The 25,818-nt window shown below is 41.5% G+C and overlaps 1 protein-coding gene across 1 annotated transcript in view; it reads right to left on the bottom strand.

The window, feature by feature from the left end:
- The window catches only part of pacrg (PARK2 co-regulated), a 156,582-nt gene extending 131,027 nt beyond the window's left edge, over nt 1-25,555 (bottom strand). The window contains exons 1-2 of the mRNA XM_034674309.1: nt 25,349-25,555; nt 1,217-1,351 (exon numbers count right to left, since the gene is read on the bottom strand). Of these exons, the coding sequence (XP_034530200.1) occupies nt 1,217-1,351; nt 25,349-25,417 (204 nt within the window). The 5' untranslated portion in view covers nt 25,418-25,555. The remainder of the gene's footprint in view (nt 1-1,216; nt 1,352-25,348) is intronic.
- Between the last annotated feature and the right edge of the window lie 263 nt (nt 25,556-25,818).

Below are 25,818 nucleotides of genomic sequence, written 5' to 3'. Positions count from 1 at the left end.
TCCCATTTCCTCTGTTTTTTCAGGGGCAGAGCACAAAAGAAATCCATTATTTTTTGCAAACGAAAAGATTCATTTGAACATTTTACATAAATAATTCATACACAGAGAGCTTTTACAGTGTTTCCACCTGAAGACAGACAGCTAACTAGTGAGAAAGCTCACTCATCAACCAATCCTTCCTTCCTTCCCTCTTTGAAGTAGGAAAGCAGGGAGGGAAAGGCTATAATTTGTTTGATTCATTTATCATTGCTTACTATGAATAAATGTCATTAAGAGCGCTTGCTATTCTGCGGTTGTGAAGTTAGGGAATAGCTAGCAGCATAGTGGGAGCTGAAATAAAGCAACATGGTGATTAGAAGAATTCATCCATCCCACACACACACACACTGTGCCAGTCAGGAGCCTAATGGCTCTGTGGAGACTTGCGTGTGGGAACGCACACACATACAGAACAAACATAAAAACATATACAATCACTCCCTGTGTTTGGCTGCCACTGGCCTGAGTGGTACAGAGTTTGTGATTGATGGATTGATGGATTGGTGTTGTGAGACAAGCGGAGCCCTCAAGTGAGCTAATCTGCACTGCCTCCTACAGGATAACAGCCCACATTGGACCTTTGAATAAGCTGTCATCACCTTCAGGTTTGTCGATAAAGATGGCGATAAATGGTGTTTGCATTGCACCTATCAGGGCTTCGAATTCCACCGCCACATCGGCTTGACAGCAAAGGATTAAAATAGATTGTTTACAAGGCTTACTGTATTTTGGAGTTGTGTGAAACTGCACATTTGTAAGTGTTCAAAGGCATTTTCATCATGGTCTGATTGATGATCTTTCTTTGCACACTTTAATTAGACCTTTCACTGAAGGTCATAAAGGGTTATTGGTTGTATATTCCCAAATGCCCAACCTGAGATCCAACATCCTCTGATGCCGATTTGGCGCACCCTTGCATTTTAGTTAAAAGCATGTGAAAAATAGGCTGCCAGTTTAATGGTTAAACTCATGCGCCCCATGTACAGAGGCTATAGTCCTTGAAGAGGGCAGCCTGTGTTCAATTCCAACCTGCGGCCTTTAGCCACATGTCGTTCCCTACTCTCTCTCCCTCTCTGCATAAAGGCTTAAATGCCCCAAAATATAAACACATTTAAAAAAACGATGTGAAAAACACACATTAGTCAAATTGTACTGTACCAGAGGGCAGCGTCCCTACCTTCCATACAATTCGGCTTCCCTTGGTGTCATGCTCCACTGCTATGGGGAAATCTCCACGATCATAGAACTTGCGGAAGCTGGTTGGTTTGGAAGGGCGCTCCCGAAAAGCCCCTGCAGTCGGCGGCCCCACCACCTGATCAAACACACAGTGGGGAAAAAGAGAATGAAGAGAAAGCAGCAAAACAGAGGAATAAAGTGAATGAGACATACACGGCAAGTAAGAGTGTTGTTTTATGAAATCAGAATTGACTGTGTTTTCTCCTACAAGAATAGAATCACTCCCACAGCCTATCTTAAGTAATTCAGGGAGACACATGTGCCTGCTCCTCTGCTTCTCTCAGGAAGGCAAAACACAGATAGTGTGCACTGGTGTGTGTGTGTGCGTGTGTGTGTGTGTGTGTGTGTGTGTGTGTGTGTGTGTGTGTGTGTGTGTGTGTGTGTGTGTGTGTGTGTGTGTGTGTGTGTGTGTGTGTGTTGGCCCTGTAGCCAGAGGCACTGCTGGAGGCATTGTTAGGATCATCTTTTCTCTGCCTCCGTATTGGATATGTGCTATTACTGTGCCACTGAAAGTCAACGGGACTCCTATCACATCAGCCACAGTGTGTGCTGCTTTTGTAATGTTGGCCATCGGTTGTGGTAGCAACACAACAGTTGTAAGTAAATGCAGCACATTAAAGTGGAAAGGAGCGAGAGTACAGAATTGAAAAGCACATTTTTTACCGTTTTTATCTTTTAGGAAAATGTGTTGTTCACATGTTGAAAGATAGTGCTGATTAGGGTTGCAAAATTCCAGGAATTTTCAAAGTTGGAAACTTTCCATGGGAATTTATTGGAATAAACCAGGAATTTACTAAATTGAAGTTTGGCTCTTAAAAGGGAACTTAAATGTAGTTGGGGGAAATATATTTTAGCATAATGCTGACTAAAACAACCAGATTTCATGCAAGTACAGTTGAATATCTATGCTATTCCTCAATCACATGCACATGGCACACTGCTTACTGCAGGGCTATAGAGACCACGCACCCTACATGCACTGTGCATTCCTCCATCACATGCACACATGATTTCTAGACAAAGTGAAGTAAGTTTTAATGATATTATGTGGTAATATATAAATTTGATGTATGGTACTAATGCTTAACTTACAATTATCAAATTTTATTGTATTATTTTGGATGAATATAGCTTATAACAAAACAATATTTATGCTTGGATATGATACCTTTTCCATTAAATTACTGTCAAGTCCCAGTTAATTCCCATAAATTCCCATTAATTCCCATGGAAAGTTTACAATTTGGAATATTTCCAAATTTCCCCAGCTTCCCTTCCCATGGAAATTTAACGGAAATGTTCCACCCCTTTGCAACCCTAGTACTGATATGACATTAAAAGTTGTCATATACTTTGGGAGGCATGGGAAAACAATAACCCTCCAATACCTAGAAAGAAACAGTGTCCAAGTGGAAGCTGGTAATGTACAATTTGGATTTCTTTGATTGAAGACATTAGAGCTTTGCAACAGCATGATGTAGAGGACGAATGACAGAATGTTGTAGCCAGTCTTTTCCCTGTCTGTGTCCCTTGTGTGCATCCCCTGCCATCTGTGTCGCGCTGCCACATGACTGGCAGATGTGTTGCTGTCATTAATCCTCAGATTACCACCCATTGAGAAACAGAATTTCCTAAAGCATCCCACAGGCAGAGCTGAATGGGACTGGGATGTGTTATCTTTGGCAGGACTGCCTCAGATTGGTGAGATTTGAAAAAGGTTTTAGTTCATTACTATGATGCTACTTAATAGTAGTATTTGATGTTGCATCATTCTCAAGAGTTGCCTGTTTGTTGCATAAGTCAAAAACAAAATAGAGATTTAAAGAATAAAAATAGGACCACAGATGTAGCTCTTCAAAACACCCACCAAGGAATGATGTAACATGAAACATACTTTATGTTACTTCTGTGACATGGTGTAGCTGGTGCCAGCAAAGCTAGGCTCAAGAGGAACCAGATGATAGTGGGATATTACAGGGAACTCTGAGCAACGGCTGCTTTTAAACAGCTCTAATGCACCGTGGGATTGAAGGGCAGTCATTTCAAATGAATCCGTTTGGAGCACTTGTTTACAATGCAAGGGAATACTGAATAATATTACGCTGAATTAATAGGCAGAGGTTTGTATACCTGCAGGAGAACTACCTTAACAAAATGACTGTGACTAACAGTGCATGTAAATCACACCAAAAGGATGTTTTCAGTGTCCCTTACTCTAGTAGCCTTAAAGAAATACATTACAAAATATGATACAAGTATTCCTGCTATTGGCTTTTACTTCCCAGGATTTGCTTGGGAGTAATTCTACTTGCACTAGTGTGTCTAATCATGTGCAGAAACACACAAAAAAGTTCATTTAGCCATTTGTAAAACCCTGCACAAAGTGGTCTTCTGAAAAAGAGATATTGCTCCTAGTTTTCCTTGAATTAGAATTTAATCAGTTAGTCAATAATTGCTTAAATTGTTTTTACTCAGCATCGTCATGAATACTTTAGTGTCTGCTTGCCTCATTAGAATACTGTTTCTGTCTTGTCACATCAGGCCCAGAATGCAAGTTAATACAAGAAAGGGATGCTGTTTGTTGTTCCATTCCGGCTGTGCAACAATACATCACTGTGTCTGTCTTCCTTCTTCTCTGTCCGTCTCTGTTAGTTTCTTTCCCTGCAGGAGATGATCTGCAGCCCTGGCTGTGGAAATAGGAAGCTGCAGATTTTGTGAGATCAGTGCTGCTGCTCCTGCCCGCAGGAGTGACAAAGCCCTCATATTCAGGTACAGCTACGACGGACGGTGGTTGAGCCTTGCTGCAACAGGGGGAGGCTAAAAATAGCTCAGACTGGGCAGCAAGGAGAGAATGAACCCAGACTGCATTGACTGGCTGAGCAGCTTTTACAAGCAGGAATGATGACTCTGCAGTCACTTCCATGGCCCGCGTTCATGGCTGAGGTGTCACAAGCGTCCCAGCTATTTTCTTGTTTTCGCTTCAATTATCATCACAGGCAGGCATCACACATCAACAGCCAGGAAGCTACACACACCATGGCGTATTTCTTTGTGTGTCTGTACACACAACACCACAGAAGCGCTTTGCTCTGTAGGCTGCCGTTTCCTAGCAGCTTAGAGGTGCAGTATAGGAAGAGCGTTATGGGGAGATTATCACCTTCCGGCTTCCTGATGCCATACCAATGATCTGCCTGCTCCTGTTCTGCCACTCATGACATTTAGGTCTAAAGCTTCTAACACAAGTTGTGGGGGGAGAAAATCAATGAATCTCAAGGTATATGATATAGCCACTAACCTTGTTTGTCTCAGAGCAACACATAAACTGCAGTATGTTTACCTTCTTTTATATCTTTGTGAGAAGCCACATGAAGTTATGGACAGTGCGTCGCAGGCATTTTAGATAAGGAGTGCACAGCATCCATGTTGTGAGCAATAATGTTCCTAAGTTCTAACTTGTATGGATGAGCACACCCAATTTGGGCTACTGCTGGTTCTGTTACTATCAGCCAGCAGTCAGATTATTTTTAGCTCTCCATGTCTCCTGAACCCGTTTGAAATCAATCATGTTATAGTTTTTCTGTCCTCTCATACACTGCCTGCATTTGTTAATGTGAGTAGCCACAGAGCTGGTTGTGTTGTTGTAAGATGTGGCAGCATACCTTTGTGTAATCCAGAATCCATTCCTATTCTAAAACACTGGCATAAATACAAACACAGACGTTGAAAAAAAAGAGCCTATAACGTAGACCTATACAAGCAGATAACATCCCGCCCCTCAGTGGAGGCCATAAAGCGAGCCTGTGAGGCGACAGACTACAGAACAGAGATAGAGGTGGTGTAAGGCAATAAAAGGAGGAAGTGTCTGTTTTGTGTGCCCCTGGTGCACACATCAGGGAGTCATAACAAGGCAGTACTGGTCAGATGAGCTCCAGGCTGTCATTTCTCTCCTTCGCCTTCACTCTGCCTCCAGATCTGTTTCCTCCCTAATGCTGTTGTCCACTCCAACTAGTTCCACCGTAAACCTGGCTGCTGCAGGACCCACAGAGGCAATAACACACACCAAAACATGCACTCGTGCACGCGCATGCACACACTCGCTCAAACCACACATGCTGAGCCCCCCACGGGCCAGCCCCTGCAGAGGTGATTGAGCACCTGCAGGGCCTCATGCTCCTGTCATTTATAAAGGTGTCACCCCGTGAAACAGAGATGCTCCCTCTAACCTTATTAGAATGGCACTTCCATGGCTCCCATGCCTGATATTGACACACAGAGTGGGTGGGGTAGTCAAAGGAAAAAAAGAAAGAAAAAGGAAATAAGACACAGACTGAGGTGGGATAAAGGTGGGGGCTGAGGTAGACCAGATAGAAGGAGATATGAAGACCCTGGAAAAAAAATAAAACCACAAAAACAGAGAGACAGAGTGAGGAATTCAGGAGATATAGATGGAGAATGGTGGAGGGTTATGAAGGAATAATGGATATGGCAGGAAGAGGAAGAAGGGGAGACAAGAGGTGTGGCTCATCAATTCACAGGGTGAGTTCAGTGTGGCAGGGCTGCTGTGGTGTGGAGGTGATCCATCACTACGCCTGGGCCTCCAGCTCTGGCGCCTTCTCTCTCATTTCTCTGCCTCTATACTCGCACCCCAAAACATCTCCAAATACATCTGATAGATGTCTCCTAAAGGGCTGTCAATTTACTGCCAACCCTGCATTCCTATCACTTCTGTATTCTCTCAGATTATGCCCTTGTTAATCTACTTTTTCATTTCTACCCTATTAACCTCCTGTCTCCTCTGTCAGGGTAAAATGTATTTTGTTGCATTGTATTTCTAAGAGGCAACATGGCTGCCACCGCACAAAGGTGCATTGCATCACCTGTTTACTGAGGCAGCAAAAGGGGGGGAGCACCTGCTCCCTTGCTTGCTCTCTCACTATTTCTGCATTTCACTGTTGTTCCCGGTTGAGAGGTTATTGAAATCTAGCTCCGTACAGAAGGCCGCCACTCCTGAGGGAGTGAGCAGGGTTGGTGAGTCACAGAGGATGGAATTGACGGGCCGAGGCCCTCCTGATAAGGTCAGTCTGCACATCGCTGCCACAGGCAACAAAATTAGCTCTCTGTATTTACAGGGCATTTTCAACCATGGCTCAGCTCAGCCTGCTGCCTGCAAGCCAGCCACTGGGGACCTGAGCTGAACTAGAGATGTATGCTTTATTTCCAAACTGCATTCAAATGAACAAAAAGCAGACAAAATAATGGCCGTATTTAAGCTGTGAGGAAATCTCTACTTTATGGTCAAACAATCATTCCACAGGATATTTTTGCTTACTCATTCCCTCTACAGAGCATAACACAGACTGGTAGGAGCTTAATTCCTTTTTAGAAATATAAATCTGCAGTATTTGTGCAGCACTCCATTAATTTCTCATGACCAAACTGCTAGAAGTGCAATCAGTCTGCAAGTGAGTTTCATTATGTGCAGAAATTAGCCCTGTTGTGAGAAACAAGGTCGGGTGAGAACAAATGAGTAAAGAGCTCTCGCAGGACGTGGAAAAAAGCACACACTGATGAAAGGTAGCGGAGCCTTTTATTCAGAGCTCACAGGTCCATAGAGGTGTGCTTTACAATTGTCACTGTGTCTGAGGCTTTTGCACCAACCATACTGTGCACACCCGCACAAGGGCAGGGATGTTTGTAATGAAAGATGATGACACCACTAGGCAAAGACAACACTACACAACTTGTGTCACTACAAAGACACATGGATGAAACAGGTGACAGCCACCAACTATTGAACTGTGCACAAGAGGGATAAGTTTAAAGAGGAACTTCAAAAAGAGGCTTCAAGCATTGGAGAGCGCCCGCTGTTTTCTGTCTCCTCTAGTTTAACCCTATCACTTAAAAGAACAGAACAGACTCAGAGCGATGTTAACGGGATGTGAGAGAAAGAGTTTAAGGTAGGAATGTAAGGGAAGGAATGTGAGCAAGGAGAGCTCTGTGAGGGAGGGAAAGAGGGAGCAAGACAGAGCGAGACAGAGAGAGTATTTTCCATCTTCTCTGTGTGGCCCACTTATCAGCCAGGCAGCAGGGCAGCCTTGTGCCTATCACTAAACCACAGTTGAGATGAAGGCTGTGAGTGAATCAACCTGTATGGCAAACTCAGACTATTGTAGCCCTTACTACTCGTGAAGAGAATAAAAAAAAACACATACACTGAGCCAATGATGCTTAACTTGAGAGAAACATGCACAATGCATTTCTCACAAGTCTGAAATAAAACCAAGATACACTTTCAGTGTGTGTCTACAGTGATTTAACCTTGCAAGCACAGATATATATAACAGTGTGGTGATACAATAAGCAACAAGATACAAAGGTTACCATTGAAAAATATTTGGATATACTGCTTCCAGTTTGTGTCTTTAACCTCTCCTTCCTTTACCCAGCAGTTTTATTTTCTTGTTGTTCCCAACAGAAACAAACCTAAATCAAAAGTAACCTGACATCTTTCTGGTCTGCTATCAACACATAACAGACTGTTGCTATGGAAAGTTGCTATAACCAATCATAATCAAGTACCCAGTACAGCTGTGTAATGTCTGTAAAATAGATAGACTCATTATTATTAGATTAATCAATTTAACACCACTGTGACATTTTGAGATTCAATAATTCATTTCAGTTTTTAAATCAGAGCAATTCATAGACTTCAGTCACGTGACCCCCGCAGCAGCCTGGAGGGCAAAAAAGAGAGTAGTAACATGACGGCTTCCATTCATTCAGACGTGTAAAACCGTCTCTCCCTCCCAAAAGTTCACCGTCAAACCTCAACACTAAATATTAACCTTCTCCTTAACTTACGTAGGAACACTTTATCACCACACTGTCAGGATAAAAGTGAAAACAGACGTTATTACCAAGCGGCAACCTCCGGTCTAAAAAAGACGGTCTTTACAGCAGCAAATAAACATGTTTACAGACTGCTACAAAAGATGAGTGTAGTCTGGATAGCTCATTTCTCAATCAGCTCTCACTGTCAGCAGGGTGAATTTTTTTCTAATGCGGCAATTTCGAAGATATTGAGATTACGAGTCTTCCAAAGAGAGGCACAGCTTGACTGCGGGAACACTGTAGCTGTTGGTTTGGAGGCTCAAACTCCGCCTCTTTACATCAATCACACTGGCTCCACAGCAGCAATATGGCTGCCACCGAGATTGGCCTCAAAACAGCTCTTCAGAAACAGATGGGTGACGTCACAGATACTACGTCCATATTTTATACAGTCTTAGGTTATAACTAAGCTAGCGTTAGCTGGTCAGCTAGCAGTGTCGACAAGTTACTGCTGGAGTTGTTTACATCGGTTTACGCACACCGACCATGTCAGGAGTACTACATCAACGAAACATATAATAATAAAAATACTCTGTTTTCCCAAATTTACCTTTAATGAAATGTTCGCTCAAAGACGTGTGGACTTTTATTGTTGTTTTGTTCCCTCAGCAGATACAGCAGAGCGTCTAATATAATGAATCCCCTCCTCTAAGGGTTTTATTTCTCAGATGGGATTCTTATAGGGATTTTTCTGTGTTTTTGAAGTGGGGTTGTATGACTTTTATGTCACCCGTAATTGTACGGTGAGCTAATGCACACAGTTCACACACAATGATATGAGAAATGCTTTCACAAGCAAGACTTAACAACAGTCCCTCAGACCTTTGGGAATTAAGATATACCAGCAGACCACAGACTAGTGTGGTGTAGTATAATTAGTGACATAAAACTCATACAACCCCATTTCAAAAACAATAATATATCCCTGTAAGAAGCAGAACCGAGGCTTGTCTCCTTGTCATATTACTGAAAAACAACTGTCCTTTTTAAGTGTTTAAACACGTAGCCTGTAGCAGCAAGAAGCCTCTTTTTGCCCTCCAGGGGGGGGGCGTTCCATAAATGTGTGACGTCAGGTGAAAACTATGTATACCATGGATGGCTACCAGGAACATATAAACTGCATGTGCAGCATTGTGTCCATTCACTGCTTTGGTTGTATGTGCTAGTTCTTCATGCATGTTTATGACAGCATTTGTGTTTGTGTCTCACAGAACACATGAGTGTTGGAGAACAGAGCACATGTTCTGGTCCCGGCTGTTAAAGGAGCGGCGAACGCACTGATCCAATGCTTTGTCTTTACGGCCCCAATCAGTGACAACACCTGAAGGTATTAAAGCACTGCGATGGGCCATGAAATTAATGAGACACAGAAGGAAAACTACATCTCTGACCTGCTGCAGTTGCCACTTCTGCTGAGAAAGAAGAATTTAACTGTCCTCCCAATTGTATTCATCAAATCAGTAGCTTCTTGTCAATAAACATCCTCATAACTGCATTTAATTTATGGAGCTCAGAAAACCAACTCATAGAATGTTAATGCTCCTGAAGCAAGTTACAACATCACTCTTTGTTTTAGAGTGGTCACAGAGTGCTGGCCACGGCTCAGAATAGCTGCATGACTCATCCAAGAGTTGAAGATTGTTTTGCAGGTGGTAAGGAGACAGGCAGCTGAGCAGATAAGAAGGTAGTCACAGAAATAAACAGCCAGAAAGGTTGGAGGCTGAAATGGGGAAGCAGGCTGGAAGCAGGGGAGAAGATGAGAAGATAGACGAAGCTTGTGAATACAGCCAGCGTGGCCGTACAATTCAGTGAGGGAGCATCACTGGAAGCTGTGGAAGGTTTGATGTGACGGCAATTGGTCCACAGGGGAAGGAACAGGAGAAGGACACACCCAGGGCAGCAGGAGGCCATCGATTTCACCACGGAGCCACAGTCAGACATCCGCAGCGATGAGAGAGGAGAGAGGTCAGGTGTGTGTGCACACTATACACACACACTATACGCACACACATACATACACACACACACACACACGAGTGTCAAAGGTAGCCCGGCACTGACAGATCCCTGAGGAGTGAAGGGAGGCATGGCGAGATAAGCAGACTGCACGTGGCCAGAGATACAGGTTCTACCTCTGATACAGGAATATTGTTTAACAGTGAAGAACATTATCTAGGTGATTAGTATGTATTGCAAAACGAACCCCAGGCTCTTGGTCTTATCACACACCCAGTGTGACTTTCTATTCCTGGAAATCAGTCTTGCTGCCTGTAAGGCTGTCCTGTGAAAAAATGATGCTGGAGGTTTGCTTACAGAGACTCCATGCAGAGACCAAAGCCCAGCCTGGTCTGGGATTTGACCTTTACATGAATTAAACAGGGGAAAGCACACTGAAGGCTACATCCCTGCTAGTAGATAGACACACGGCATTCCTTACTTAGCTGCACACACACAGGTATACTGTCTGTCTACCCCTTATCTATCTTAGCTTCCTTGAGTTGAACATAAAATGATTCCTACACCAAAGTGTGTCTATTCTACAACGTAACAAGTGAATGTTTCCTACAGGAAAACAGTGAGTAGTATATTTAGACCAGAGGCCTGTTATTGAGACTAGGGTTCGGCGATAATTCAATAATGATAATTATCATGATATCGTTTTTCTCAATATGATTATATCAAATGTTCAGTAAAAATTCGATATATTTAATCCTGTAATTACACCCCCCTACCACTGGAAAGGGAGGGGGTACTAATGTGTCTTAAACACTAGTGGCCACCCAACATTAGACAAAAGAAGAAGGCGACATTGAGCGGCCAATCATGACGCAGGGTGTAGGTAAATAAATCTGATAAATGCAAGTAACCCCAACCTGAGAAAATAAGAATCTACAAACCAAAACTTCACAAAAATCTCATTATACACAAAATACCTGCTTCCTGTTAGCACCGTCAAAAATGAGGGATTCAAGAAGCTTATCAGAGAACTAAATCCAGATACAAGAAAACAAAATTCCACGTTGGACCAAAAATAATGATTAGATTTGTATCGTGATAATTATCGATATCAACTGATATATAAAAAAAAATTATCACGATAACATCTTTTGTAATATTGCCCAGCTCTAATTGAGACCATCTGCGAGGATTATATTCTGAATCTGTCATATTCTGGACAGAGAGGACCCCTTTAGCCAAGCTATGGGAGGTTCTCACACAGAGACACTTTTTTCATAGTTTTCAGGTGACGTCACACACTTATGGAATTAACCTCCTGGAGGGCGAAAAGGTTTCCTACTGTTACTCGGGGAATCCACAGGATGCGTGTGCGCCGCGTTACGGCTGCGACACGGCTCTGCTCCGTCCCGGGGCTTTCGCCCTGGTCCATAGGATGCGTGTTTGGAGCGGCGCGCACTCCGGAGCAGGAAACTCAAGATCCCTCGAGAACTCCAAAACGCGCGAGAACAACACAGTATAAACTTTTCCTCGTCCATGGTGTCGGATATCTTTTGAGACTGACGTCTGGCCCGATGCCACAGGTTATGACGTAATGTTGAAGAAGTGGTGAAATTTACGATCTTGTGTTTGCACATGGTGTTTATTTTGAAAGTGAGCGGATGTTGCATACGATCCTCGTGCCTGACTTCCGGGATAGTTCGATCATTTCTGTGTCGATTGACGCGTGCTGGGCGCGGGGAGCGGCGAAAATAGACTCCCCGCGTATCTCTGGCAGAGCGGCGCGGCGGAACGCTCCAGAGACGGAGCTGAGACGCGCCGCAGCGCGCCCTGTGGACTCTAGAGCATTGACTTGAATGGGAACCTATTTGCTGCGACGTGCGCGGCGCAGCCGTAACGTAACGCAACGCATCCTGTGGATCTTGGGCTTTACAGGCTACAGGGAAATGACCAGACTCTCCCACCAACTACGTGTTTAAAAACGTTTTAAAAATGCCTGAGACAAGCCCAGGTTCTGCATCTTAACAATCCCATCTGAGAAAGGAAAATCCTGAGCGGAGGAGATGTGGATTCATTACATTCATTACATTAGACACCCCGTTGTCCCTTGTGAGGGAACAAAACAAGGATCAAAGTCCACACATCTTAAGCAAACATTTAATTAATGCTAAACTGAGGTAAACACAGAGTACTTTCATTCTGGCTACAACAGCAGCCATGTTGTGTGCCTTTGGTGTCATCATCAAAAAACTATGATAAAGTTTACAGTTAATTAAGTTCCCCAAAAAAGATCACATCTCAGCAATGATTAAAAAGAGGAATACTGTTAACTGATTGGGCAAGAGTTAAAAATGACCCCTAAGTTCAGTCTTGGCGGCGTAGTCCAATTCAATTTTGATCATAAAATTTAAGAGGTGCGCTACGTCATCATCTCCCTCATATCCTCATCATATTCTTTCTTCAATATCTTTCCCCTCTACTCACTCTAATATCCTCTCATAAAACCCCGCCTTCTACGAATCTCCATGGGTTGAATTTTTATGTCTTTTTGTGGCCAATCTCAGAGGAATGTTGTCAAGGTAATGTGATGATGACCCTAACACCCTCATTAAATCACTCAGTATCTCAGCATCATCCGAATGACTCAAATGTTAATGTTAAAAAAAAGACAGACATGACAGACGACCTTAAAGAAAAGAAAGCGGCAGAGAGTTTTCTTTCATCTGTCTTAACTAAAGGTCTCAGTCACTATCTCTTCCATTAGCACTCGCATCAGCATCCATGTCATAACCTCATTCAGGCAGCCAGACAGACAGTCCAAACAAAGTCAGTTAGATTCAACAACACTGAAGAGATGGGTGTCAAAGTGACAGATGGAAAGTTGAGCATCTGTCACTGTGCTGAACTGTTTGGCTGATATCAAAGGGAGATGAGGGCCTTCAAAGGACAGGCAAAGCCGCGTCTGAGGCCAGACATGCTCTGGTGTGCTCTGCAGATAAGGGCCAAGAGGTTATATTGCTTTTCTTCTGTCTGTCCCTTTGTTCTCCTCTGTCTTAAGGGAGTGGGAGGGCGAGGGAGAAAAAAGACAGAGGAAGAAAATAGGAGGGAGAGAGAGAGAGAGAGAGAGAGAGAGAGAGACAGAGACAGAGACAGAGAGAGAGTCACGAACAGGTTGACTTCCTGTCTTGTCTTCCTCCGCAACAGCAAGGCCTGTTGGTCAAACACTCGTTAGCAGATTTGTGCCGTGTTTCAGGACAGCGAGGGTAATGTGCAGAGGTGGATGGAACAAAGGGTTTCCAGGCCATGATGCAGACCATTTCTGACAGAATCAGAGAACCTCACCCTTCCAGCCCTTCCCTTTCTCTGCAACTCCAGCTTGCTGCAACAGCAGAGCCGTTGCCTCCAGCGTACCTTCGACTGGGAGCACTTTGACTCAGCTGGATGCGAGGCATGAGCTAAATAGCAGAGTAATCCTCAGTGGAGTTCTGAAGGAAACGTACACAGTACTTCATATCTCAAAGGGTTTGCAGGTTTACTTTCTTGGCACTGGGTGAAGAACACCACAGCCCTGGAGCACCATCTGTGAAGCTGACTGCTGTGTGTTTTAAACTGAATTCAGAGTGCAAAGCAAGAAGGTGGCACTGCTGCACTTTGGCTCTCTGTTTCCTTTCTCTTTAGAGGAAATAAGTATTCTGGCACAAACACATTTCCCATTCCAATATGCTTGTTTTCTAGTATTTATAACAAGGTAGCAGTTGCTATCACAAATGCATAGGGCATTTTGTCACAGTCCTTAAGGGGTAACAGACATACAGCACATTTGGTCTTGGTGCTGGTCAGCAAAATTCAAAAGGTCAGGCAGCAGGCGGTGTTATTGCGCTGATGGTGACTTTAAAAGATTTTCAAAGTGGGGGGCAGCGAAACAAAGGCCAATGTTTGGCCATTATTGGAATAGAATAACACTGTTTGTCAGATACATTGATTTTCCTGCTACTGGTCCTTATTATGGCGATGTAGGCAGAATGTGAGCTGCCAGGTTAGACCATGAAGCAAAGGGAGTAACTTGTGCATAAAACAGGCTGAATGAAACAGAAAGTGGCTTTCCTCCTCTAACAAGGACAAGTCAATGTAGTGGGTAATAATGATGGAGAATGGGGGAATAGATGACTAATGTCCTGTCAGTTTAATACTCTTTCTCTTTAAGGTTCAAGTTAGGTTGACATCTATGTCTTGGATACGGATATTAGAATAGTATTAATTGTAACAGCTACTTACATTATGATGCAGACACAATAATGGTTCTTTTTGCAGAAAGATGGTTAAACTTGGTTGTAAAAGAGGAGGACAGAAAAAATTGAAAGCTGATTTTAAATGAATTGACAGTCAAAAAACATGTCTCACTATCACATAGGTTAACAATGTTTATTACCCGGCTTTCTTACTAATCTGGTTGTGTAGGATGCTTGATTCTGACTGGTCAATACTCGGGTAGCAAAGGGGTGGAAAATTCCTGGTAAATTTCCGAAAAGTTTACAGTAAATTTCCATGGGAAGTTAAGCTGAGGAATTTTGGAAATATTCCATATTGGAAACGTTCCATGGGAATTGCGAGAATTATGGGAATGAATGTGAATTTATGTGAATTTATGTGAATTAACTGGGAATTGAGGGTAATTTAATGGAAATACATTTGTATGAATACATTTTTATGTGATATTAAGTTAAACATTAGTATCATACATCAAATTTGTTACAACATAATATCATCAAAACTGACTTCACTTTGTGTAGACCACAGGCTCAAATGTGTGGCTTCAGTAGTCTTGTGCTCTGGGCTCAAAAGTGTGGTCCAGGATTCTAGAAATCATGTGTTCATGTGATTGAGAAACGTACAGTGCATGTAGGGGGCTTGGTCTCTATATCCCTGCAGTAAGCAGTGTGCTATGTGCATGTGATTGAGGAATAGCATAGATATTCAACTGTACTTGCATGAAATCTGGTTGTTTTAGTCAGGATTATACAAAAAATATATTTTCCCCAACTATATCTAAGTTCCCTATTAAGAGCCAACCTTCAAATTAGTAAATTCCTGGTTTATTCCTGTTAATTCCCAATGGAAAGTTTCCAACTTTGAAAATTCCCGGGATTTTGCAACCCTAGTCAATACCCCTTGACGATGGTTATTAACTTTCACTAACATGAGCAACGCCAGAGGCAAACTAATCACATGTCATGTCAAGTCAATCTGCCTAAAAGAGCTCCGGTACATTGTGCTTCTGCTTGTTGACACCATAGACCGTATGGTGAGGTAAAGCTGTTAGCTTCCGTTTGCATCAAAGGAATGTGGTTAAAACGCTAGTCTCGGTTAGCATGCTAATACAGCTGGCTAAACAAAATGGATATTTACATCTTGGATCCTATCCAGCATTCCTAGCATCGTACGGAGCAAGCGAGAGCAACTTTGAGGTACCGATCTCTACAAAGAAACTTGAACCATGAGCAGTGGTGATGATAGCAGCTTAGCATTATTTAAGGTGTGTAAACCGCAGAGCTCAGAGAAGAGGGAGAGCTGAATGAGGACAGTTACATGTTAAATCGACCGCAACAGGGAGATAAGAGTCCATCGCCATGGAATGCTACCGTTGCATAACTACCTGCTAACCAGACATTATCTCTTATGTAAACTTCAACAAATAATTAAGAGTAAGTAGTTTAAAAATCAGGACAAAATGCAAACAAATAGCCTCAGCAAAGAACAAACTTTGCAGATTGAAACCAATGGTCACACATTTGGTTTTTCACAAAATGTAACCTTATATAACTAAACTTTAGCTGTGTTTAATGTGTGTAAAGCGCTGATAAATTTCTAAACAGAGGGCGCACTTACACCAGCTTATTTCTTGGGTTGCACTTTTCTTAAGATTTGCTTGATCACTACTACCTTGTACAACCGCCTTTAAAGTTCAGGTAACTACATCACGACTTGTGCTACATCGAGTCACCACTTTACTGTCACACTGTCATCAAGCTAACAGCTGGGCAACACAGTATTAGCTGGCAGCATATTAAGCTAATTGATTTTATGGTAATTCCTAATCACTTACAGGATAGTTGGCATGTATACAAAATAACATGTCAACACATGTGTATCTTTCCATTTAACATGAAATTACTTCCTCATATTCATCCATGCTTTTTAATATGAGTGAGACTAAGTGAAAACAAACCCATACTCCAGCCAACACCCTGCATCATTGCTTTTGATATGAGAAGGACACTGCTCACAGAAGAGGCATAGGTCTAGATGTCCTCTGCGTTGGTTATCACATGACATAGGGCTAATTAACTAGAGAGCACAAAATAGGGACCCTGCAAGGAGCATTAAACATTCTCCATTAAAAGCCATCTAATTAGAATGCTAGCTACAAGGGCTTGAAGGAGAACATAACAAACACAGAGGCCAGTGTAATTGTCAACCAGGCTCAGAGGAAAGCAAACATAATAGACACAATCAGTCGGGCACTTCCTATAAGGTCATGATAGAATGCTGTTAAAGTACTTCTCCCTATCTGACTCAAGTTTGCAGATGGTGCTTTCCTCAACCACAGAAAAGGTCACAGACTTTTCAGCAGTAATGCACCTCAGAGAGCAGGCCATCAATTATAACCAAATATAGCTGATAATAGGTGGTGAGAGGCGCATGGAGCACAGAATCTCCTTATGAAAGCTCTGCCAAACGTCAGTCAATGTAGTTTTTCAATTTAAACAAAATACCAAATTACCCGGGACTTCCACCAGATCCGTGTCCGGTCCATCTCCGATCCGCTCTGTGCTCTCTTTTGTCAACACCAACCTGTTGCATTTTCAGAACGGAGCACAGAGCAGGACAGCCGGACAACTGGAGTCATGTGACCGAGGTTTTTCCAACAGTGATCACTGAATCAAGGATTATCCTCTCCCTCTCCTCATCCATGTTTTCTTTATCATCGTCTGAAAACCTCTGACCTGTTGACTCCAGGCCTGACTCCACTCATCATGACAGTTTGTTGTTGTAGTTGAGTGAAAAACAATCTTGTGATAACACAGAGTATTTCATTCTGAAAATTAACCGGATGTTTTCATTTTGTTTTGGTACCACACTTCCTGTCATGCTCGATCTGCTCTGTTTAGATTGATGCATCGTGCTCCTCTACCTGCCAGAAATAGAAGTCTTGTGTATCTGATCCAGCAGGTTGGAGCCCTCCGGATCAGAGACGCAGCCGGAATGCAACAGAGCGGATCCAGTGAAAGTTAACACATTGACTAGAATAGAAACCTATCAGATCCGGTGCCGTGACGGATAGGAGACGGATCCAGTGGAATTTGGCCGTATGGGTTTCTTACTGATCAAAGAAAAGTCTTAAAATAAATGGCATCAAGAAACCCAATTCTCATCACTTTTGGTCCTTTGAAAGTCACATCTCATCGAGGGAAAACATCTTAAAACAATGTTGAAAATAGATCTTTATGTAGGTCAGTCTTTTCCACGGTTTAAAAGTACAGAGCACGACAGCCAAAGTCAACAAAGTCAAAAAGTTAAAGGGGAAACTGTTAGATTTCCAAGTTGGCCAACTTTCTGTCCATTTAAGGCCTTTAGGCTCCGTGGTTGATCGATAGTAATGGAAACGCCAGCAGGCCTCCAGAGCCCATTGCCAATTTAACCTGTTTTACCATGACTCAATTCTTCCTCAAATAACCCAGCTGCTTACGGGAGGATGCACTACAGGCTTCAGCTGCTGATAAGATGAGCGTGCAGGAGCAGAGGGTTGGAAAGATGGAGGCAGAAAATTGTTTGCTCCGTGGGGTTGTGTCTACAAGCACTGCAGTTTTAGAACTGTGAAGCAGGAAAGCAGACAGGTTAAAGGAGTCTAACAGCAGTGCCTTCACCTGCTTAAGTATGCCTGACAAACAACATTCGCAAAAAAACACCCCAGCCTGATTTATGGCCAATTTATGTACCACGCTGGGCATATTATGAGTTCCTGTGTCAGGTAAATGTGTTTGAAGCGATGGGGAAGAGTGATTTTGACTGTGAGTGAGAACGATAAACAGACAAATTCATCTCCATGAAGTTTTGTAAGGATTCAATCTTGGTCAACAACTGTTTGCTGTTTGTATAACTGACCACAAGCTTGTTTTGGATCTCAAATTTGCAGCCTTTTTTTTTATCCCAGCTGGGTTAATGTTCTGTTTGATATGATGTCTCCACCCTGCAGTGTTTCAGTGGAAAGAGGATAATCATCTTATATCAAACTTAAACTATGACACTAGCGAAAATTAGAACAACTTTTAAATATGTACTAATTGTAATCAAAATAAATAAGACATCATTGAAACTAAGTTTATATATTGACATTTAAAGTGTGATTACATTTAATCAGGTTGTGATGAAACTCTAGACTCATTTAAAGCCTAATCAAGGATCAAATTTAAACAGTCACTCCTTTAATATGTCCTTATGGCTTCAGTCTTCAACATTGCATCCAGCGGTTATAGCATCCAAACTAAATGGCTTAGACAATCTTAACTAATCATGGTCACATGCTGTCCACTCATGGCTACTTTCTTTGAACTTATTACAAGTTAATTTGAACATTTAAAGTAAGTCTTTGTTCTGTTCTTTCCTATATTTGATGTCACTGCCCAGTAATTGATGAACCATTCTTTCTTGGTGTAAAACAATTTCCACAAAGGGAAATTGACAATACGTCAGAAAAAGAAAGAAATAAAGACAGAGACAGAGAAAAGAGGGAGATAAAGACAGAGATAGACTGAAAGAGAGAGGGATATAACGACAGGGTGAAACAGCACAGGAGGGCTGAGACATCTGCTCAGGTATAATGATGATGCTGTGGGGTGGGGGTGCATGGGAATAAGATATGGAGGTCACGTTTGCTAGCATGGAGCCTCCATCTGTCCCCCAGGGTTAGTGGGGTGGGCCAGGAATGGTGGTGGGGCTGGGGGGAAAGGGGGTTGGCAGGTTATGGGGGGTTGTAGCTGACGTGGGGACAGTTGTTTGCCAGCAGAATTTTTATCCCAGAGGCCAAACAAATAGTAAATGAGGTGTGCTAGTTATAAAAGCAGTCCATCGGCTCAGCAATCTGCAGACCCGCTCCACACCAACATTGAAGTTGGGATCAGGTGTAGTTTATATCGATTTGCCCTCTCAGGTGAACTGTGCAATTCAGCGTCTTAAAGAGGATCATGTCCAGTATGCAGGTTGTGTTGTAAATGTTGTGTTGTAAATGTTGTGTAGGACACAGCAGACTGTAGAGACATTTAGAACTGCTGTCCTCTCTTAATACCCCTAGTGTTTCCTGGGAGACAAGGTGCGATGATACTTAGAGTAAAGTGAAGTAAATAAAGCATAACAACAAAAGAGGAAAGTTGACAGGATGTGTTACAGAAAAGACTCAACGAATTAGAAACAACAAAAATCAATAACAGAGCTTGAAGATTATCTTATCCCAAATTTTCACATCTCTAAGTGTCCATAAATCAATTGTACCTTATCTACATGAGCCATTCAAACTGAGCTCAATAGTTATTGACTAAATGTTTTTACTCTTAGAGAGACGGTGAAACAGAGGGATTGAACAAGCTAGCCTGAAACCATATCTCTAATTTCTCCTCTGGCGTCTTGAATGTGTGAAGATTCTACGACTGTTGTTGTGCAATAAAAGGCTGTCTCCAGTGGTCAGAAAAACAGTCTGCACAGCTAGTTCTTTTACAATAATTAATATCATTATAATCTATTATTTTAATATATGGGTGGGAAAAGCACAAGTTTAATCAACTTGAGGTCTGTTTAAAAAATCAAAACAAATCATTGCACAATGTTGGCCAGTACTTTAAGTCAAAACATAATGTAACATAACAATGTACCAATAAGTGCTATAAGTGCTTATAATTTTACATGGTTGCAAGTAAAAGAAATAACTGAATATAAACATAAGTCAATTTCAGCTCTTCGTAAGTGATTGCCTTAGGACAAGTATTCTCATAGTAGGACTAGCTAGTAGAGCTAACTTTTGTAAACTTGCAACAGTAACCGCTGGTGAGAAGCGCTCTGAAAATCAGGTCCTGGGTGCCTCCAGCGCCAGAGTAAATTGTGATGATCACATGCGCAGCATATTTATATACAAACATTAATTTCTCAACAACTTGCAGGTGTCTTTATCCTCTCCCTTAATCTCAGTTATAAACTGGAATAAGCCTCTGACACATACAACAACAGCTCTGTTCTCTGTCTGTCTGCATCACAAAGTGACGACCTTCCACTAGAATGTTAAGACATTATTGGTTTGTTTTTCAAATGCTTGGGCATGAATCATTCGGAAAACAGGTGAAGTTTCAGGGGCCAGTGCTACCGGTTTGATTTCTATGAACACAAATACTTGAAGGCATAATAACCCGATGCTTCAAGTTCCCATACCCTTTCAAGGCTTGAAATGGCCTTGTCGTTACCTACAAATCACAGCTCTCTGCAAAGCTGCCCTCTCTGGGGCGATATGTCAGTGACCACAGGGGAGGAAAAAACAGAAGGCAACAGACACCAACAAGCCTCTGAAAAATGTAATGGTTTTGCTGAGGATTTAGCCGGTGGAATGGTGGTGTGGCAGTATCATTCATGTTCTCAGACGTAGCAGATCGTCTGGGGAGATTGAGAATATTAAAGGGCTTTGCTGGAGCCGCCCGTGAGAAAGCTCTTGACAGGAGATTTGTTTATGACCTTCAAAAAAGGAGAAGGGAGTCAATGATAGCTGCGACTGCCTCTTTTGCATCTCAAGGCAGTGCCTTCCATGGAAAAACACAGCTGCAGTTTTATGTTCAAGTATTTACAGTTGTCATCTGAGCTGTGAAGCTCTTCCACTTCTATTTATCAAATAGCTTCTTTTAAGTGCAATGTGGACGCAATAAGGCAATAGCTGCCTGCAGAAAAACTTCGAGGCTCAGAGTGGAAGGCCTAGTTAAATTGTCTGCATCAAAGTACCGAAAGTCTGGGTTGTCAACATTTTAAGAAGTGGGAAAGATATGGAAGTTAGAGCTGTGGGATTGCTGACAGAAAACAAACTGCATTTTACTTCAATTATTGAGTTAGTGCTGACCATGGAGGCCTCAACTTCTAAAGCAGAGCTCTTACTCTAACAACTTAGTCAAAACTGTCAAAACTGTCATCACAAACAGCACCAAGACAAAACACAGAAGTCTAAATACATGGCTTTCCTGGGACTTCCTGAAGAAGTAGACGGTTAAACATAAAGCCTAACCCGCCAAAAAAGAAACTGTCATCATGCCCTGTTTTAAAGAAAGACGCTCCAATAAAGACCTTTGTCTTTCCTTTAAAACTATTTAGGAATAATTGTCTGAGAAATAAGGCAAGCTAGAGTACTCAATCTGTCATTTTAAGCAGTTCAACTGTCTGTAAAGCCCCTTTGTGATGCTCACTTGCAGTAACTGTCCCTTTGTGAAAGTGCTAAGTGAAAATAACAAGTAGGATATAAGGCATCTTTGAGTTCCTTATTCATGATATTGTACAGCCCAAAAAACACAACAAAATCTCCTAACCCAAACTGAACTTGAAATGAACTTTGTCGAATGAATCAGCATTACGCTGCGCAACACCGACAGTAAAAGGCTATCATTAACACACTTTTAGTGTGATGGTTCATTTTTCATTTACATAACCTGACACAACCACAGATTACTTCTGGTTGATCAGAATCAGAATCAGAAATACTTTATTTATACCGGGCGGAAATTCAGTAAGTAGCATGCATGCCAAAAAAGGGATGCCTGTGCAAAAGTGCTGCTTAGAGGCTTGTTTTCTTCAGCAGCTATCAGTCTTTCACAAGCAGCAACCTCCGGTCTCAAAATATGAAGACCATGTGGAAGTGTTATAAACTGCAGCTCATCGAGCGTCCATTATGGTTCCACAGTACAGGGTGTATACAATTTTTTTTATAATAAATATGTATATAAATTCACTTTTTTCTTGTTAGCTTTGTTTAAATACAGAGTATTTAGGATGAAGTTTTTTTCTAACTTTATTGACTACTCCTTCAATAACAGACTTTTGTTTACATTTAGTGAGGGGGCTGGACAATTACTTTCTCTGCGTATCCAAGCCTGTAATGAACTCTGGGTAGTCCGCAGTAATGTGGCTCAAGCAAAGTGCGTAGTTTGGTGGTTTAAAGTTAGCGTCAGGGACAAGCTGCAGCCTCTGGTCTCAAAATATGAAGCCCATGCGGAAGTGTTATAAACTGCAATTCATCGAGCATCAGCTTGAAGCTGGCTGCAGAAACACCGGAAACCACATACACACCAATTTAAAAAAGACGATCTTTGCAGCAGAAATAAACATGTTTACAGCCTGGTTCAAAAAACAGCTTCGGTCTGAAGAGCTAACAGCAACAGCAATTTTTTTCTGACGTGCCAGTACAGGAGATGTTAAGATTACAAGTTTTGCCCATTTAAGGACATGACTGACTTGACTGCCAGGCGGAAACACTGTAGCTGCTGGCTGGGAGGCTAGTTTGAGTTCACCATTACCTACATGGCTTCCGCCGACAATTAGCTTCAAAACAGCTCTTCAGAAGCAGATGGGTGATGTCACGGATACTTCGTCCATTATTTATACAGTCTATGATCTATCACAATATCTGCTCCCCTGGCTGACCACATCTGCAATAGCCCAGCATGCAGTGACACATCTATCACAGATATCATCAACATCAGCTGAGAGAAAAAAACATCATGAGATCATAATTCAAGTCATACAAGTTAAATCAGTTTTTTCATCATACATACAACTTAACCATAGATCATAGAAACAACAAATCTGTAATCATTTTGATCCAATACTTGGACGATACAGCCCCACCCCGGAACACCAGATTTCTCATAATAATCAATTTTTGGGAAGACTACAGCTGGTTTGACTGGCCAATCAATACACTTCATCAATAAAGACAAATGTCCTCTGCTATACAAACCTATTACACTTCCTTGATTCATCTTCATTTGCAGTAAATGAAAAAAGAGGAAGATACGACAAAATCGTCTAAGGAGAGGAAATAAGTCAACTCTTTCCTTACAGTTTAACTACACTGCAGGTCCATGATGGGGGTTTCACAGTAAAGAATCCTGATCTTGATCTGTGAAGCTATGTTGTTGTTGTCCTAGCTTTAGCCATAAAGAACAAGCAAATGAATGCAGAGGACACAAGCTACAAAAATAAACTGATAACTCTAAGTTTGTAAAAATAAGGGCTGTGTAAGACTTCAGCTACCCTATAATCATGTTGGTCTATATAAAATGACCCATTATGTTAACTTGGCCTCTCCAGGATGTTGCAAAAAACAAAGGTCTATGCATATGGCCTCTGAATTGCATGGTGTTTAATCATAGTTGCAGCCAAGGAAGCATGGGTTCTAAAAGTAGCATTTTAGTCTATAAAAGTTATTGGATGTTATTTTGGGTTTCATAAATGCTCATTTCTGTCTAAAAACCTCTGACCAAAAAAGTTACACACGCATACACATGCACAAAAAGCAAAGAGGTGGTTGGAATAAACAATGCACTTTCATAGTCGGAGTGTTGAGATTTTGCTCTATACAAAACGTAGACAGGTGGTAGCATCTGCAAAAAACGGGGGGAATGTAGGAGTTAAACAGTCAAATTTTAATTGAAGTGCTACACTGCAAAAACTCAAAATCTTACCAAGTGAAATTGTCTCATTTTTAGTCAAAATGTCTTATCCCACTTGATTTAAGATACATCTATTCAACAAGTAATATTTGATCAAGATAGAGGGACTTGTTTTAAGACGATGCATCATAAATAACTTGTTAAGTCAAACATTCGAGAAATGATCTTGTTTAGAGTTGTAATTTAGAAGAAACAAGGTTTATTTTACATTTCATACATTTTTCAAGCTGAGATCGTATTTGTAGAAGACGGATAATCTTGATTTAAGACAAACCCTTTAATTGATTTAAGTAAATGCATTTTATTGGACAATCTATCAGAAAACAGCTCCATTAATAAAAGAAAGAAAGAAAGAAAGAAAGAAAAGTAGTTTTTTTTAAGGGTGGGTTACAGTTTTCAGGCACTGTTTCTTCTAAATCAGATAAAAAAATATACATCCTCAAACTACATGCACACAATGAAACCCCTACTTGTGAGCATAGCTGGCTTATCCTGAAAAGCAACATGACTGAATATTAGTATATCCAGCTCACTATGCGAAGATATTATATCTCAAAATTCTCAAATTAAACTTTGTAATCTTATTTCAAGTACACGATGGTCTTAAACCTAGAGAAGTGCCGCTACACTACAACTCAAATTAAGGTGAATATATCTCAAATGAAGAAGTTGACGTGAAATGTATTAGTGCAGAAATCTTTTTATTGAGTGAAAAAATACTAATTGTTAGCATTCCTGGCTTATTCTGAGACACTAAGCTAAAATATTGGTAAAATATTGCTTAAAATCAGTTTTCTCTGCTAATTTTAAGATCACAGTTTTCTAAATGCTACATCTTATTTTAAGAAAACAAGTTTCACTTGTTCTATTGGCAGATTTTTTTTTTTGCTTCTTTCAAGGTTTTTATGGAATGTCTTGTCGGTATTGAATGATTGAATGTGTGTATTGATCTTGTCCTTGACAATAAAGGCTTCTGATTCTGATTCTGAAAAGTACCTTGAAATAAGTGTTTTGTTTGTTTGTTTTTGGAGGGGCATTTTATCCAGTGTAATAGGCCCTCCATATTTTTCCATCAGTTGTAACTTCACCTGTTGCCCACTGTTTGCAGCATGTGGGACTCCAAAGGTTCAGCTCTCAGTACAAAAGCGCTGTTAGAAAGTATAGTATTCCAAAACGTTGACGTCAGTACGTAAGTCGTTTTGAGCTAACTGACAAAAAAAAGTGCGTCACGCTAATATGCAATTAGTAACACACACACACACACACACACACACACACACAGACACACACACAAACACACACAGATCATTTCATCACAACTTCCACAATTACACATGCTACCGTAAATGGACCGTATTGTCGACTGTCATACAATTATTTCAGGCAGCAGCCGAAGTTAACCGCACATGAACGGAACTTAAATCGAAAGTTGGCTGCTGTAAACCCTAACATTCACGGCGTCGAGTAACTTCACTCACCACAGAGTTCTTCATAGTGGCCTTCACGGTGAAGGCTTGGGCGTGTTGCTTCGTTCCGTTCCTCAACATATTCACAAGCGCCTTGTAGAAATCCGTGGAGGGTAATAAAAACCGAAGCAGAAATGTCTTTCAACAATTAATATTTGTGTGGCACTCAAAGTGGTATCCGTTATGTCTTCCTGTTGTGGTTGCTATGCGACGCAGGAACGCTCTGGTTGCTGCGGTGACACGTGTTACTACGTCAACATAGGAATTCCCTGGCTCTGCTTGGAATATACAAGATAGCGCTGCAGAAGACGCTCAACGTTGTCTGTACTTTTTATTACCTTTGACCATGTTAAACGTTTTCAAAAAGCATATCACTTGGTTTAACAGACGTTTTTACCAAGTTGATTCCACACTGTCCATATACAAACATTGCGGACAAGTGCTCACAGTCTATGTGAATCAAATAAATGAATGATAAATTG

The sequence above is a fragment of the Notolabrus celidotus genome, chromosome 22, assembly GCF_009762535.1.
Source record: "Notolabrus celidotus isolate fNotCel1 chromosome 22, fNotCel1.pri, whole genome shotgun sequence".
Lineage (NCBI taxonomy): Eukaryota > Metazoa > Chordata > Actinopteri > Labriformes > Labridae > Notolabrus > Notolabrus celidotus.
The sequence above is the reverse complement of the archived record's forward strand: the minus strand, read 5'-3'. Positions and strand labels throughout refer to the sequence as shown.